We start from the raw sequence: 16,848 nt of genomic DNA, 5'->3' as shown, positions 1-16,848 counted from the left end.
ACTAACAAGAACTTTTTCATAACATATCGATGTAAAAGCTGTGAAAATGTCAGGGTTAGAAACTGAAGACGCTGTTTGATTTAACCAGGGATCTGGCGCATTTGTAAATCTGTTAAATAAAGCTGGCTTTGCTTGAGGCTGCAAGAACTCGCTGGCAGATTGCATCCACCTTGTTTGTTTGTTTTTTTGTTTTGTTTTTTTCAGCTAAAAAATGAATCATAAACACAGTCCAAAAACTGGTTATGACCCAGCAGTGGATTCTAAATGCCAGCTCATCCAAGCTGCCAAGTAGGGGGTTGGTCATAATTATAAATGCTATAATGGATGTATTTTTAGGTTTAAAACTGGTTCCATGGAACCAGTCTAATTGCACTTCAGACAGTCTTTAATCTGCCCACTTCCATCCTCTCCCCTTTCCCAGCAGTGCAGATTTCCTCAAGGGATTGGGAGCCACTAATCCACCTGTGAAACTCAGCATGCATCTTGTTAAGTGGCTCACTGGAGTGTCTTATTGTGTGGATTAACACAGAGTGATTCGCTCAATTCAACAATTAGTCAGTTTATTATTATTAAACTTCATTAAAAGCATGCAATATGAAAAAAGGTATTAATGTGCATAATTACCAAATTTTGGAGACACAGAGTGTGGCAGTCTTCTCTTGTAGTTCCATCATTCTTCAACAATTCTTTCTTTTTGTAACTGTTCTCCAGCACAGCTTGGTATCCTCCTGTGCCTTTTCTCTCTTGGTCACTTTTAATTTTCTAAGATTAACATACTCACAATCCATGAATTCAAAACACACATCCCCCTAATATTGATTTTTGCTACAAAAGATTACAAAATATATTGGTACAAAAGATTATAAGATTGGCACAGAAGATTACAAGACACCGACAACCTCCATATATCATGCCCTTATAGTTTTCCACAAGCTTGCCTTTACATGGAGTTAAAGAAAATACACAGACAAAGCAACATATAGAAAAACAACACAAAACAGCACCTCATGTTGTAATAACCTGTAGAAGTCAAATCCATCATTGCATGACACAGATAATTTGACAACAGCTTTATGCCTATTGTTAAAGTCAGAAAAGACTTTGATAATGCAAAGTGACATGTATCTGTACTGATGGCTTCTGTTGTTCTGCACAATCTGAGAATTTTAACAGGCATTAACACTGTTTTTTTGCAGCAGGAATTCTAAACAAACGAAACTTATGCCTCGTTTCATTGTATTGCCCGTGGTTGGAAAGTTGCCACAATTAGTTTCCCATAGCTGCACATTTCTCTGTCTCAGTTTTAACACTAATGCCATTCAGCTCTGATTTTATACCAGGCCAGAGCATCCAACAAACTTCAAAATAAAAACTTGGATTTTTTACTTTACAACAGAAGTTTTCTTGAGTAAAGCAACTTCAGCAATGTTCAGCGTTTAAGGGGTTGTTTAACGTACTACATGTGGTAGAGGTTTTATTTCATACAGTAGTTGTACATATACAAATGACAAACATGTATTATTTTTTTCTTCTAAAAATAAAGAAATAAATTATATATAATAAGGAAACATTGCTGTAGTATAGCTATTTAAATGTGGATCGTTGAAAAATAAATGACTGTTTTCAAGTTTTCAAATCACTGTGTTTCTTTGAACCAGATCCAGTATAGTGGCTAACCTTGTCGCGCTCTGAAGGTTAATTGACTGTCTAATGCAGAGTTCTGGATAAAAGATCATGCTGTGTTGCATCTTCAAGAGGTTTATTTATACTTTTAATGATTGATGATAAAGTGACATTAGGAAAGTGAAAAGATTTATGTCTTATGTGGCAACAGATAATGAGGCAGGTTTCCTTTCCACAGGCCAGGTGCAGCAAGGCTGCTGTTGGATAAATGTGATAATAAAGGCAAGCACCGGAAACCAAACAAGCAAATATAATGTATGTTAATTAATGAGTGTTGCTTATTAAATACAGTAGCATTTACACTCTGTCTGCACCATGTTCATTGTAGGAATGTTCAGTGGGCAGTCCAGAAAATAAGTGGCATTTCCTGGTCATCAATCAATGCTGACAGTATTAATCCTCGAGCCCAGGTCAAATTGGACACAATTATGGTCAAAAGACGCCATGTATTGCAATAATTATTAGACCAGTGGTTTGGCTCCTAGGTCCTTGTTTAAATAATTATATCACAGTGGGGGGCTGATGCCCATCAAGTTCAAAATGGCAAAGGTTATGTATGGGTGCATATTATTCTTAACAAGACATATCCATCACCTTCAACGTACAGTCGTTGTAAAGTCAAGGTTCATTGGAGTTTCTGATTTGCACAGATTACCCTTGATGTGCGGGTTCTGAACTTCCCTGAGTAATATCCAGCTTTCCTCCATCCAAAAATTGTTTATGTTTGTTGGTATTCGGAATGTGTTCCTCAATGTACTGGTGGTGCCTCACAGTTGATTTAATTTACCTGCACCTCTCTCATGATTCAAGGCAGCACTGGATTCTGAACTCTTAACTGCCTGGGCTCAAAGCTCTACATCACTTAGCGTGAGTATTGCTTTCTCACTGGACAACAAGTGATTTTAACTCATTCCAGCCTATTCCGGCTGTCTGAACTTCAGCTCCTTTAAAATATATGGAGGATTAATCTGAGATACAGGTCAAATAAAGTGTCATATTGTGTCTCAGTGCAAACTGAAGGGTTTGAAGTGGCAAACACGCAGATAGGTTTAATCGAGGAAAACTCCTTTATTTTCCCATCAATGCTGTCCTTATAATAGTGACTGTTTCACAATTAGTTATAATATGACTCGATTAGGTTCAGGAGTATATTAACATGATAACAGAACTGTTGCACTGTATAGTATAAGGCTCACATGTAGGGATACAGCACACAGTTACTCAACTGTAGGCTATCATTGTGCAATGAAAAGCATTGATTATTTTTTTTTTATATTGTTACATTTGCTGGGGTGGATTATTGTCAGAGACTATTATGTAAGATTCAATATTTTGTAAATGATTAAATAAGAATGATTGTAAAAAAGTAATAATAATAATAATAATAATAATAATAATAATAATAATAATAATAATAATAATCTGCTTTCACAGATGAGTCACCTTGCAAGAATAACATAAAAATCCATTAAAATTTACATTTGTTTTGTTTATTTGTTCAATAGTTATTTGGACAACATGCGTCAAAACCTAATGAGAATAGAAAGATCCTTTAAAGTTTATGATTGGTATCACAAATATGTGATATTTGGTAAAGAGTTCTAAGGCCTGTCATGAATATTTTGGTGGGAAGTTTAGGAGGTTTTGTACCCCATCCTGCCTGGGATGATGAAAACAGCGTGATTTCCCAGAACTTAAGCAAGCGCTTTGTACAGATTCCCAGCTTTCTGGCCTGGAACTGGGACTTTCCAGTGAAGATCTATGAAGCATGCCTTCAGTCACTAACCAAAGGGCAGACATTAACCAGCACTAGCTGAGTGGGAGCTCCCCCACTCGCCGCGTCTCCCAGGGTGACCCGGCTGAGTAGGAATGGAGGTCACATGATTCTCGGAAACAGGTTGACTTCAATCCAACACCAGGGGGAAAAAAAAGAATATATCTATAAAACAAATACAAAAGTTAGTGTTACATGTTACTGCAATACTGACTGATTGTGAGATAAACTACTTACAAAACATTGTAACCAGTATTTTTAGAAGAAGACAGGAAAACCTATTACCAGTATGGGGGGGTCAACATTATTGGAAAGTGACCATTATTGGAAGGCAGGGGGAAATACACGAATTGCTTTGAACTGGTAAAACATTTAAGGCTTTTTTTTTTGTTGATAAGTGTGTGTGAACTTCAGAACAGCAATCATTTAGCATTTCAAAACAGTGCTCTTGGTTTTCAATAGGAAATGATTGCATTGTACTTGAGAATCATTCAGGTTAGTTCACACAGTAATAGCTCAGATCTTCATTCTCTATTCGCTAGAGGCAAGCACTTGCTTTTGTTTTGCCTCCCACTCCTCCCCTTTCTCTTCCCAGGCACTGGGTTGTTTCTACATCATATAGCTGCCTCTTTTGAACACCAGAAGGTCAGCCCCACCTCTTTGCATCTCCCTCTGACTATTATATAATTGGCTGACTGTTTGTGATGAGCTGCTCCCCCCCTCCTCCATCCGAGTGCCAAATAGACGTTATTAACCCTCCCGCTCTCCCTGTCCCTCTCTCTCCTCGGTTCCCCGAGGAGAATTTGCTCAGCGTTTCGTTCCTTGCTGGCAAAGGCAGCGTCATTGCTCAGGTTGCAACAGCAGAAGCAGCAGGAGCAGAATCCATTTTAATCTGCACAGAATCTCGCCTTGCAGCCAGGTTGCGTGCTCTTCTTCTTGCATGCAGTAAATTGTAACAGGGAGCAGTGTCTCTAATCATCCCAGACAGCCAATTCTGCTCTCTCTGTGATGCACTGAGATGGTACACCAGGAGAGCTGTGCATATCAGGTAAGGTATCTGTTTCTGACAAGTTGATTGGTGCCTTTTTTAAAAGTCTTTATTTGTTTATTTATTTTTCTGTTTAATACTGTTTTGGTGTGCCTGCTTTTTCCTGTTACATGTATTTTTCTTTTAATTGCTAGAGCTATAGATAAATGTCTGCACACAATCAACCATATGACATTTAAATTATAGTTGTGGATCATTACACTATGGGTAGATGACATACACTAATGAACGTGTTGTCAAGTGTTGTTCAGTTGGATGCATTAAAGAGGAAATCACTAATATCTGTGTGTTATATAACAAAATGTTTATTGAAAGCCTTGAGAATGAATCACAATAAGGATCAATAGAAAACATGAATTGTGTTCAAATATTGATGGAGATGTTAATATATATGTGATTATATTATACCTGTTTGCACATGCATAGCATTGTTAATGTATTTGATTTTTGGGTATGCAGTCTGGAGCAAACCTGACTGAGAAGATGTCAATCACCAGCTCCACTATTATCCTGCAGTAACGAAAGAGATTAGAGTTTTTATTAAGGGTTAGTCTTGGGAAGAATTCCAGTTACATAAATTACTTCCACTGGTGATTTATTTTTAAATAATAAAGGGGATCTGGGCATAACCTTTAATGAGCTTTACAAATGGCTTTACAACAAAAAAGATAAAGATAATTTGAGATGATTTCTTTCTTGACTAGACTGAAAACTTGACATAATAATGGGTGCGTGAGTGTGTGTGTGTGTGTGTGTGTGTTTGTTTGTGTATGTGCGTGTGCATGTGCATGTGCATGTGCATGTGTGTTTGGAGTTTACATAAATAACTTTATTGAAATCTTCCTCTAAGGTGTTGCCAAGGTGCTTTTCCTTTACTGAAATGAATACGTCTGACAGGGGAAACGAAGAAATAATAAAAAAGAAAACTCAGGAAAGCCAGTGTACCTGACAACTACAGTTCTCTAGGGACTCTTAAATTAGTCCAGTGTCAGGGCAACAGCTATATATATATATATATATATATATATATATATATATATATATATATATATATATATATATATATATATATATATATATATATACATACACACATCCCTTTATTCCACTGGGTTGATGCTGAGAGTCTTTAAACTGTACATGGTTTTTTGCTGTATAAAAACTCATAAAACCTGTATTACCATTGTGGCTTTTTTATTATTGTAGGTCTGCTTGATACAGTGGTTTGTCGCAAGCTGTAGCATAATAAAGAACTGACCACCGTTTTTCCACTTCAATTATTTAAAAATAATCACTTAGATCAGAGGACTCAGAGGAGAAACACACTGAACACAGTAATACAAGTCTCCAGATACTGTGAAAATGGATTGCCTGAACACTGGCCCATATTTCATGAGCCTGAAGGGGGGTGGCAATGGGAAATGTATCACTTTTCATTCCATTAGTAGCATGAAACTGTAGCTCTGTCCAGTCCGAGTAAGGGAATACTGTGCTGGTTTACTCTCCTCTGGTGGAATGTGCTGCATGATTAGGCATACCAATATCTGACACCTGGAATGATGATCAATACGTGTAATAGAGCAAATCAATTACTGTACGATATGGGATATGTTTGATCTGTGGTCATTTAAACCCTCTGCTGACTGTTGAAACTGAAAGGTACAAAGAGTAAAAGAAATACTGTCTCCAGTGCTAATAAAGAAACACTTTCACCTCAGCACATCTACCAAGATAAAAAAATGCATTGTTTTGTCAGCAAGACAGTTTGATCTCAAATGTTGTGGTCAGTATTTAGATCTTCCATTATTTAGAACAATAAAATAGAGCCCAGATTATACAGAGCAGTACAGTGCTTGCACAGATGCTGCCGAGGTCCCTCAAATATTTCCATCAGTGGTACAACAATGAGAGTTTAAAATGACTGCGGTGGGGTCTGCTCACACAATGTGCTGTTGACAGCAAGTGTCAGATTGCTTTCACATCAAAGACCAGGCGTTTACTGTAAAGGCTGTGTTTTTCTATTCAGGCTAGCTTAGCCTTAGAGTCCTGCATCGCTGTTAGGACATTTTATGCATTTTTCTAAGGGCGGCTGTGAATCCTTTATCAAGACACATGTTATTTAAAAGAGGATATAAAAACAACTGTCTTGTTGCTGCTCATAAAATTTTTTAATAATAAATAATCTTTGAATAGCACCTTTCATAGTGGACACTTACACGATACAAGACTAGGGTGTGTGAACTGTGCATCAGCTACAGAGTCACTTACAACAACAGCTCACCTGAAAAACAGAGCACAAGGAGGTTAAGTGACTTACGCAGCGTCACACATTTCAAGTTTTCTTAGGAATCAGGTGGGTCCTGTCCAAACTTGACCTAGCTCTTCCGTAGACTCCATTTAAATAGTCTCTGTTTCATTTTCTTCATGCTTTGTGGATAACCCCACTGTGGTCTGTGTTAGCACAGATAACAATTATATCGTGGAGTGTGGAGAAAAGCTTTCTCCCGATTTTGATGCTGGTCCTTAAAAATAAAAATAATAGCGGTTTTGTGGGCTGCCAAGCATATTTTATTACAGAGGAAGCTACTATATTTAGTGTACAATGAGTCCTTCTCGCTCAGCACAGATGTTTCATTGTTACTCTAGGTTATAAAATAGCTTTTTGTGTTTTGAACTGTACAGCAAGTATACTTCCAAAACCATTTGCTAAAGGAAAAAAAAAATACCAAGCCTCTGAATGCCTCTTTGTGACATTGTGGCTATATTTATACCATCCACTGAAATGATTTAAATGGTGCATTTATATTCAAATTACAGGTCAACCACTTACTAGTTAGAAAATACAGAACACATTAATCAGACTTTAAGGTTTATATGTAATATATTGCTGCTATGTGATGGATGAATCAGCATGTTGAATCTAATGCATAGAGCCTTCATCCAGTGATTCTATTAGGAAAATGTTGTGTATAATCAAGTGTTGGCTACAAAAACTGTTTGGCAAAATAGGGACTGTACAGTAGACTAAATGGATATATTTAGTCAGAACATCACTTGGCAGCTAGAAATCCCTTAGCAATTCTCTATTTTATTTTGATTCTGTGATATAATATGGCAATTTCATATGATTCTTAAAATGGGGTACCATAAAGTATTTCTTACTCTGAAAAAAAACCAAAACATTTTAGTCCATGAAGATCACGTCATCAAAAAATTTACAGTACATCATCTCCATATTAATGATTGCTAACCGCACTTTTTTTTTTTTTTTTTTTTTAAACTGTACTGTAATAGGTTGGGAAATCAAATTCTCAGAGCTGAAGCTTTAAAAGCCTGCTTAATGTATTGTCACAGAAAGTATAGTAACATAAAATGTAACCGAAATTTTAACAGAGAAGCTTGTGCTGTTATAGGATTCGATAAACTGTGAGTGACAGTTTGACTGAGGCGAAGGTAAGTGCTCATTATTTTGTAACTGGAGATGCAATATGCATGCAGTAACTGAAGAATGTGGACTGCATGCTATGTATTCTATAATTTATGACATGTTAAACAGTATAGAATTTGATTTAACTAAATATGAGCTTTTTCTGTCATTTTCAGTAAGCAACAAACAACCAAAGAGTATGTTGTTGTTGTTGAAATAGTGGACGTTTCAATTAAAAGTCAAATTGACTGTAGGGAGGTTGTGAATAGGTAGGAAGCACTCAGTAAAACTACAGTAAAGCACAAAGCAGAGTTAGTAACCACTTCTCCCCACTCAAAAGGATGAAATCTGAAAGCATTTTTTGTTCTGTGTGACTAATGTAGTTCACAGGTTGCTCTTCCTCCTACATCAGTGCTCATTGAGTCAGCAATGATTTCAGCTCTAGATGAAGTCAGACTTCATTATACGGTACCAACGCAGCGTCCCCTTTGGGAGGAAGAGAGTGGGGCTTCAAGCTGCCAGGGTAAAATGCGATCTGAAAGGAACTAAGCGCTCCTCGCTCACTCAGTTGTTTCGATGTCACCTTAGCGCTAAACTCAAAGGATCTTGGGAAACGGTTATTCTAGATTTAAATTAATTACTGAAAAGACAAAAAGTGGGTCAGAATTTGAATCTAATTCCAGAACTCTTGTCTTTTGCGTTCAGACCACAGCTCCGTTGAGGTTTGATCTGATAATCGGAGCTGGAGTTTGTTGGGACTCGTCTGATTTGCTGTGCTCCTTTTGTCTGTGGCGGTTGTACGGCGCTTTCTGATGGAGTAGATGGACAGATAAGCCGATCTGCTGTCTAAATAATCCAGCTGGATCAGCTGTGAAAGCAACTGTATTTCCTGTTTGTGTTTTTTAACAATAATGAAGAACATGTTTTAGCTTGTTCTTGGTTGGGGTATGGAGAATAGCAGGTTATAGTTCTGATGAAAATAATTTACAGTAGGTTGTTAAAATGTGTCCACCATTTCGATTTACTGTACTTTTCAGGATGGCCTTTTTCAGCTTGCTGTGTGTGTATGCACATCACTTGGAGTGAGTTAAGTGAGACATATCTTGAGAAAAGAGACTATAAGTTGTATTCTGCAGCTCTATTAAGCCTGGAACAGTTGTGCCTCGTGGAAGTCCATCAAGTTGTAGATTTCAGGACATTTGAGGGTTTATTGATCACATTCCAATGTTTTATTACCATGTGCTAAGATTAGTTATTTTCAAGCTAAGTAAGGGCTAAATAACGGCACCAGATGTAGTTCAAGTCTCCTGAAGGAGATATGTTTAGTGTTATCTTTGACATGATTCACTAAAACAAAGAATGTAAGGAATGCGAAAACAAAACAAAGGTAACTGTCCCTCGCTAGCACACTTATTCCCCCAGGGCAGAATGTCCCAAGCACAATCTACAGATTTTTCTTTTTATGTTCATTGTTTTAGCTTTTACTGTTGTCCCCTGGTAAACTGTTCCACATTTTTATTAAAAAAAAAAAAACTTTTACTCCACTCCTCTCAGTGCTAAGTTTTGAAATAACTTTCAGACTTCCAAAGACCATCATTCCAGCTCAAAGGGCTTTAGTAAGACAGGAGACTGACCTGCCCTTTCACTCCAGATCAGAGAATTCCTAACAGGTCAGGGCAGGGGCACTTAACTGAAGCTGTTGCTGTCTTCACCGCTCACTTAGATTTTCCAGCTCTGTTACGGTATTCATTTGCTGGTTGCCAGACTATACATACAAGTGAGCCATTTATTTACATACATGCACTACATTTTATTATACATCTGAAAATAAAGTGGGATTTCAAGGTGTTTGTGAAGTAGATGGCAGTGCCCTGTTTCTGACAGAGTGCAGTTGATTTAGCATACAGCAATACTCAAGGCTATAGTTAATTTCTTTCTGGCATATTGAATGTTTTGAAACAGCCTGAAACATTTTAAATCGAAAAAGTGGTGACAGTCTCAGCGCACTTGAATAATGCTGCCAGTGAGTAACCCTGTTAACATTTCTGGTCGTGCACTTGTAAATATGCATGTGAGAGAAATAAATCTTCCACTAGGAGACAGTGTGCCAGTTACAGTTAGCTCAAAAGAATATGACTGATAAAATACATCCTCCATTTCAAGTAAACCCTTAAAACCTGCAGGAACTCCACACTGTATCAATCTGTGCAGACTAAAAGCCTCTGTCATTTTGCTTTGGAAATTAGGTATGGTCTGGGTAAGATAAGGCTTCAGACTCCTGAGTTGATTATATTTCTCCAGGGCCCTCGGGGAACAGAACAGTCATGCACATTGCAAAATTTCAATGTTTATTTGTGCTGCAGCTTCCCACGGATGGGCAGGTGCCTTACATTTTTGCTTACTTTGGCTGTATCATCCAGACATAGATTATTTCACTGGTCACATGAGACAGGTCTGTGCTACCCTGGCAATTGCTACTAGCTGGTTGCTTAGCTATTTTTATCCTCCAGTAACAGCAGTAACCCACACTGCCTGCTTGTCTAGCTGTGAATTCTGGCTGTAATCAGCTAGCCCGGGCTCAATGTGAGTCTTTTCCTTTATTAGGAACAATCTGCATTGTGTTTAGTTGGAGATTGGGGCAAAATCTGTGGTAAGGAAGGTGTAAGATGATTGTGGGAAGACGGGGTCCCTGACAGGCCTGAGCACCAGGAAAGGTGTTGATTTCTAACTGCCCAAAGCTGCAGCTGTCAGAGCGCCGGGGTGTGAGAAAATCAAGAGAACAAACACTGGAAATGAGCCTCGCCCTCCCACCCAAACGGACGGCAGATGAATCCATAGCTCGTCATCAAAAGCCAAAAGGACCGGGAGATATGTGAAGTAGCCTTCTTGTTTTTATAGCAGCAGTGGAGTTACCTCATACTCTGCGTGGGCTGAGTGTTCATGTGGCATTATAAAGAGCAGCCCTATGAATATGGACTGTGATGGAGTGGATGATGTCATCAGTAGTGCATCCTGTCTGAATCTGGTGGATAATTACAAAAAGGTAAGAGAGCCCTAGCAACAGAATATAGCAATGCACAAAAAAACTTTTTTTGTTGTTTGTTTTGTTTTTTTGGAGGAGGCACTTAGCACAATACACCCTGTTAGTAGGATTTGTAAGAGGCGTTTTTCTAACATTGTGGAAAATGTGAGCCGCTTACTATTTTCACCCTGTTTAGTTTTTGAACAAGCACAGCACTATTAAAAACGAAGCTATGAATTAAAGCTGTTGTGTTCTACACTTTCTCTTGCAAGACAGGATTTCAGTTTCTTTAATCACTAGATATCTAGAGGCCACCTTTTCTCATCAGCATTAAAGGGTCACAGCATTAGCCCTGTTGTTACAGACCATGACCAATATGCCAGTGTCCAGTATCACAAGCTGTCTCAGAATAGTGTATATTTCAGTGTAATGCTCTAACAGACACTTTAAAACTTCTCTAAAGTTAACTGTTTAATGCCATTTGGAGGTTATCTCGGATGTATTGTTTGCTTGTTTGCTTCTAACTAGTATTGCATGTTGACACTCTATTGATGGTTACACCTTGTATTTAAATGCAATGTCTTTTAGTCCGTATTCGTTTGTCTTTTGCTCTTACAAGAAACCTAGATAGACATTGTAACAATGATACAGCAGTGATAAACTGATCATGCCTTTTACTCATTATGAGGCATTTGTGAAACAACATGTTTGTTCTGAGATTAAGGGCTACAAGAACCATTGCATAGTTTAACAATGACATGGCTGGTGGACTCCTCACAAAAGTCAAATGTTTTGTGTTTGCTTTAGACCACCCACAGGCTTAGACTGACCAAGTGAGATAAACTCAGACCTTTCACTGTATTGTGTTTGAGAAACAGAGTCTGTTTGAGGTTGTCTGTTTCATAGCGTGAAGTCTTTCTATCTATGGCCTGCCAGTTAACTTCATCCCAAAATAAATAGCAGATCAAGACTTGCAGGCATTCCTGTCTCTGCACTTTATTTAAACCCAGGGGATCGAAGGTCAGTGTCCTTAATAGGAAACCTGTCCTCCACCCATTCCTGTCGCCAAACAGCAAGGTGCTGTTAAACTTAGCCAGAAAACAGGAAAACTGAATGGAACAAAATTTCCCAGCAGAAGAAGAGATTGTACAGAAGCAGATAAACTGATTTGGTTCAGTGCTGAGAACCAGTGAATTTGCACACCCCAAGCGGCCCTCGTATCCACGCATGAGGAGCCAGCATAACAGCAGTGCAATCCAGTCTGTGGCGTCCTGGTTTATCATGACAGAACATCACACCATTCTGCTGAGATATTGGAGCCTGTCGGAAACTCTGTATTCACAACGTGTTGCCGGGTTCTGTTGCTAATCCGTTCATAGAAAAATGCAGAGGTTTATTTTGATTTTTTTTTTTACTGCCAGTGCTGTCAATAAAGAGAGCATATAACTTTCTATTGGAAGAGTTAATCATACTACTAATATAAGGTTTAAGCAACTGATTTAGCCATCCCTAATAAGACAAGGATGTCCTGGTCCTCACTCTTTCAGATACGGTCCACTGGGGCCAGTTTTTCAAAATGTAATCTGGATCACAGTGATCCAGATTTTGTAATCCTGTATTTTGTGATTGAGATTCCTTTTCACAAAAATAAATAAATAAATAAATAGATAGATATATTTGTAATCGGAATTATTTGTAATCTGGATAAAAAATAATCCAGCAGTGACATTTTCTGAAAAAAACTGATCAAAGTGATCCAGATAATAAAAGTAACCTTGATCGCAAATTATGGGATTACAAAATTCGGATCACTTTGAAAAACTGTCCACAGGTCTAGTAATCTGTGGTTCCACAAATCACCAAAAATAACATTACAATCCTTATGGAGTTTAAACCTAAGGATTAGACTGCCCTTGTAAATCCACTCAGTTTAAGACAACATGTCAGGATCCATGCAGTATATACTTGCAGTCAAAACATTGGCACATTGTATGAAGTGAAAGCACTGGTAAACATGCTGCCTTGGGTTAGCATTGAATCATTGGTAGTTGTGTTGTTTTTGGCAAGTGTCCCCTGATCAAGGTTTGAAGTAGTTTGTGATTTTAGTTTGTGGTTTTCGGCGGATTACTGATTAACACATTAAGGTGTTTTGTTCAGTACTTCTTTGATTGCCCATCCTGTGTTCCCTTAATGTGTTCTAGACCAGCGTTAACATGCTGTCAGCCCTGTCACTTTCACATGTGCACTTGTTCACCCAGAAGTTGTTTGGTGCAAAGCATAGCTGGTTATTGCTTTTACCGACAGGAAATGCAAAAAAGCTCTTCAAGCACTTAAGTATAGCCCTACTAAAGTGTATATCTTTTCAAAACACTAACTGCACACAGTGTCCCCTCATTATAAGACAGTCATGGCTTCTGTTTGCCCCATAATGGCTTTCCTCTAGCACTTGCATTCTCTGAACACAAATAGCCTCTTAAAATGGGGGAGCATTGCTTTTTGTGTTTTTTTTTTTTTGTCTCTTGTTCTAAAGTATAATTACTTAACCAAAAAGTTGTGCATTAACTGTTGGAATGGTAGAAATCACTGCCTGTACTTGGGCAGGATAAGCTAACATTTTGACCAGATTCATCTAATTCAATTTGAAAAGTCGGAAACAGAAATATAGAAGAACTGGAAACATATATTATCTTTACCCGCCCTTCCTTTTCCACCACTGAGAGGAAACCTGTGTCTCTTCCATTGTTTAGTTTACAAGATTCAGCAACAGTGGAGGTCCTTTAGGAATCCTATATTCATCCTATAGGAAGCATTGATAATATCACTACTATAGTATTGACAACTAATTCATATTGTGTGTCTCTTGCAGTAATATTGTATCCTGATTTATCTAACTAGTTCTTCATTTATTGAATTCCTGGAGCACCTTCCTCTTAACTGGGATGATCCCGGGAAAACAGGGACAAATGGCAACCCTAGATAATAATTAAGCAAACAGACAACAAGGCAAAATGAGTAAGTGTATGTAATGTTATTAAACATGTACCTGTAATCAGCAGCAGTCAGACATATACTGAAGTGTATTTAAACATAGAAAAAACACATTGTGCAGACTAGTATTGGGATTCAATCACAGTGTAGAGAAATTCTAAGCAGCTGGTAAGGCAGGACCTTAATAAAAAGCACCCCCTGCTGCTTTGCTGGGAAGCAGAATTCTTCCTTGAAACAACAGATTATTAACATTGCCTGCAGTGTAATGTGATTATGCGGGCGTGTCATTTTTGCACAACTTACGTAAGGCTGCATAATCAGCGGTTTCTCACAAACTTCTCAAAATATCCTCCAAATAGTGTCATTCAAAAGTTACTTTTCTTTTTTTGTTTGTTTTTGTGCAGAAAGGGCAGTGTCAGCCATGGGTAGCTTTCTGTACTGCAGGACCTAGAAATTAAACTAGGAAATGAGACTTGAGAATTAAATGAACAGTCAGACAATAATTTTTTATAAAAAAAAAAAAAAAGAAAATAGCAAATCATTTCCACTCTGAAGGTTCTCCTTATTCAAGTTTAGTGTTAAGCATGCATAGCAGATTTGAAACCAGAAGGTAAATGAAGAAATATCTACATCTGAAAGACCACAATCTACTGTGGTATACCTGTGTGATTTAATAGCAAGTCAACAGACACGAGCATTTTAATAAGAGCTGATAGCAATTCGCTATCTACAAGAGCTGATAGCAATTCGCTATCTACTGCTCGAGTGAAATAAACAAATAAAGAAGCGATAACCCTGAAGTGGTTTGTGAGGTAATGTGTGTGATAGTTGACTGAAGCAGCTGCTGTTTTGAGTGCCTGTGACAGTGCTGCGTTCGTGTTCCATGTAGAGCTTTGTGCCAAGCTTCTGGTCCCTTCTGATTGTTACCGCTAGCGATGCCACCAGGAATCAATAAGTGGGCTCCATTTCTGCTCATCTGTGAACAGGGATTATGCTAATTGCCCCAGAGCAGACAAGGTGGCATCATTTTTCTTTTTTTTAAATTGCACAATTACAATAAAAAATCGAACAGAATTGAATGGAGTTTCTTTTAAGGTACTGGGTGAGTGTGTGTATCTGTTATATGTTTATTCATATTGAAAGAATTGAAATAGCAGATGAATTACAGAGCTGGTGTCATTGGAAATGTCATGGCCAATGTCTGGGGATACCTAAAATCACTGTGGGGTTCGTGTGCACAAGCTTGCGTATAAGGGATTATTTTGAACAGCAGACCTTGACTGAAGTCATTGTGAATGGTCTGCCAGGCAGGTGTAACTAAAGGGTAAAAAGCAGCCAGCTCTGTATTTCCTGGTGGATCGTTTGCTTAACTTGCTGTCCAGTTGTCTGTTTGCTCAAGAACAGTTGGTGGGTTATCTGTTCTGCTTCTTCATGCAGTTTCTAGCTGTGGTGATATGGCACCATGCCTTTTATCCACTCCAGACAGTAGCTGCTGGGGTAGGTGTATCCCTACTGCTGTATATAGCAGCAATCTAGAGAAGCTTAGTCCGGATACTCTAGCACAACCTATTGAGTCAGAATCTGGGGCTATATGAAGCATGAATCCACCTGTGAGTGTGGCAAACTCACAGTTTTATGAGTGCATACAGTGGAGGTAGATCATGGTGATTTACCTTCTTGTGCTACTTTTAGCTTTGAAATTACAGCTCTGTCTACAGCCTGTGTCTTCTGTGTAGCTTCATGTAAATCACATCGCCATCAAAACAGCTTCAAATCCCAAGGCAATGAATGATCTGCTTTCAAATTGAATTCAAGCCATCCACTGGAAGCATCAGTCAAGTTATAGTTTTAAATTGATAACCTGACAGCTTGTGTAATTAGCCACTATTGGTCTGAAACAGTAGCTGATATTATTTTTCATGTATGAGAGTTGCATGCTCTACTGAGCATTACCATTTATTTTCTTGTGCTAAAATGACTCCAGTCTTTGCACAAGAACTGTGGCACACGATAGTAGCAGGCAGCAGATTGAAAGAGTTTGGAATGTGGCTGGCGATTGCCTGCACTGGTTAATAGAGTCTGCTCTGTTGTTGAATACAGTTTAGCCAACCACTTTCCCTGCTGCTGTTTATATGCCAGTGACATGACTTTACCTTTGAGTGAACCTCAACCTTGCTCCCCGTCCCCAGAGGCCCCCTGTCTCACAGTATTGTCTGAACGTCTCCATAATGTTGTGCTTTACCAGAGAAAGGGACCATGTTGTAAAATTGACAAATAAATCATCATTTTAGTAGGAACTGTCATCAGCAGTATATTTACCAATGTAAAATCTATTTATTTAGATACTTAAGGTTTTGTTTATTCACTGATGTGAAGTAACAAATGTTAATTTAATGAGCAGCAAAGGATATTAAAAAAAAAAAAAAACGTTTTGTTCAGACACTTGCTGCATTTTAACTAAAACCAAGATAGTCTGGCACTTTAGCTGCACTTTGAGGCTTTGTTTAACTGACTTGTAAGACATTCATCAGTCATGAGGTGACTGAACGTAAACAATGTTGTTCTAGGATTAACCATGTGACCAGAGCCAAGGTTTTTTTTTTTTTTTTTTTTTCCCTAATTGCTCCAAGGGCAAGAGGTTGAAAGTCATTTCATACTCTTTGAAATTAGTTTGACCTCTGCTAAATGGATGCCTCTTGTTAAACGCTATAGAAAGACCAATGTCCATTAGTGAAGATAAAAAACTCATAAAGCACCCATTGCTTCAGGTCTTTCTTCTTCTGGAAAAAGCATTAGTAATAGTAACGGTAGAGACCCATCTCAATGCAGTGTTGTCTTCTTGGAAAGATCTTCATTCCCACATGCCAGCACATGTAAATTGACGCCTACCTTCTTGAAACTGTCAC

General features: G+C 38.2%; 1 protein-coding gene across 4 annotated transcripts in view; it reads left to right on the top strand.

The window, feature by feature from the left end:
* The window catches only part of schip1 (schwannomin interacting protein 1), a 43,817-nt gene that overhangs the window by 16,204 nt on the left and 10,765 nt on the right, over positions 1-16,848 (top strand). The window contains exon 1 of one of the 4 annotated variants that reach the window (XM_041271342.1): positions 4,174-4,505. The exons of 2 other annotated variants lie outside the window; for them this stretch is intronic. In XM_041271342.1, coding sequence (XP_041127276.1) covers positions 4,476-4,505 — 30 coding nt within the window. In that variant the 5' untranslated portion in view covers positions 4,174-4,475. Of the gene's footprint in view, positions 1-4,173; positions 4,506-10,501; positions 10,976-16,848 lie in introns of those variants that run through there. One more of the 4 variants, XM_041271341.1, reaches the window with a different exon arrangement.

Source organism: Polyodon spathula, chromosome 14 (genome assembly GCF_017654505.1).
Source record: "Polyodon spathula isolate WHYD16114869_AA chromosome 14, ASM1765450v1, whole genome shotgun sequence".
In the NCBI taxonomy this organism is placed as follows: Eukaryota; Metazoa; Chordata; class Actinopteri; order Acipenseriformes; family Polyodontidae; genus Polyodon; species Polyodon spathula.
This window is presented reverse-complemented; position numbering and strand designations above follow the sequence as displayed.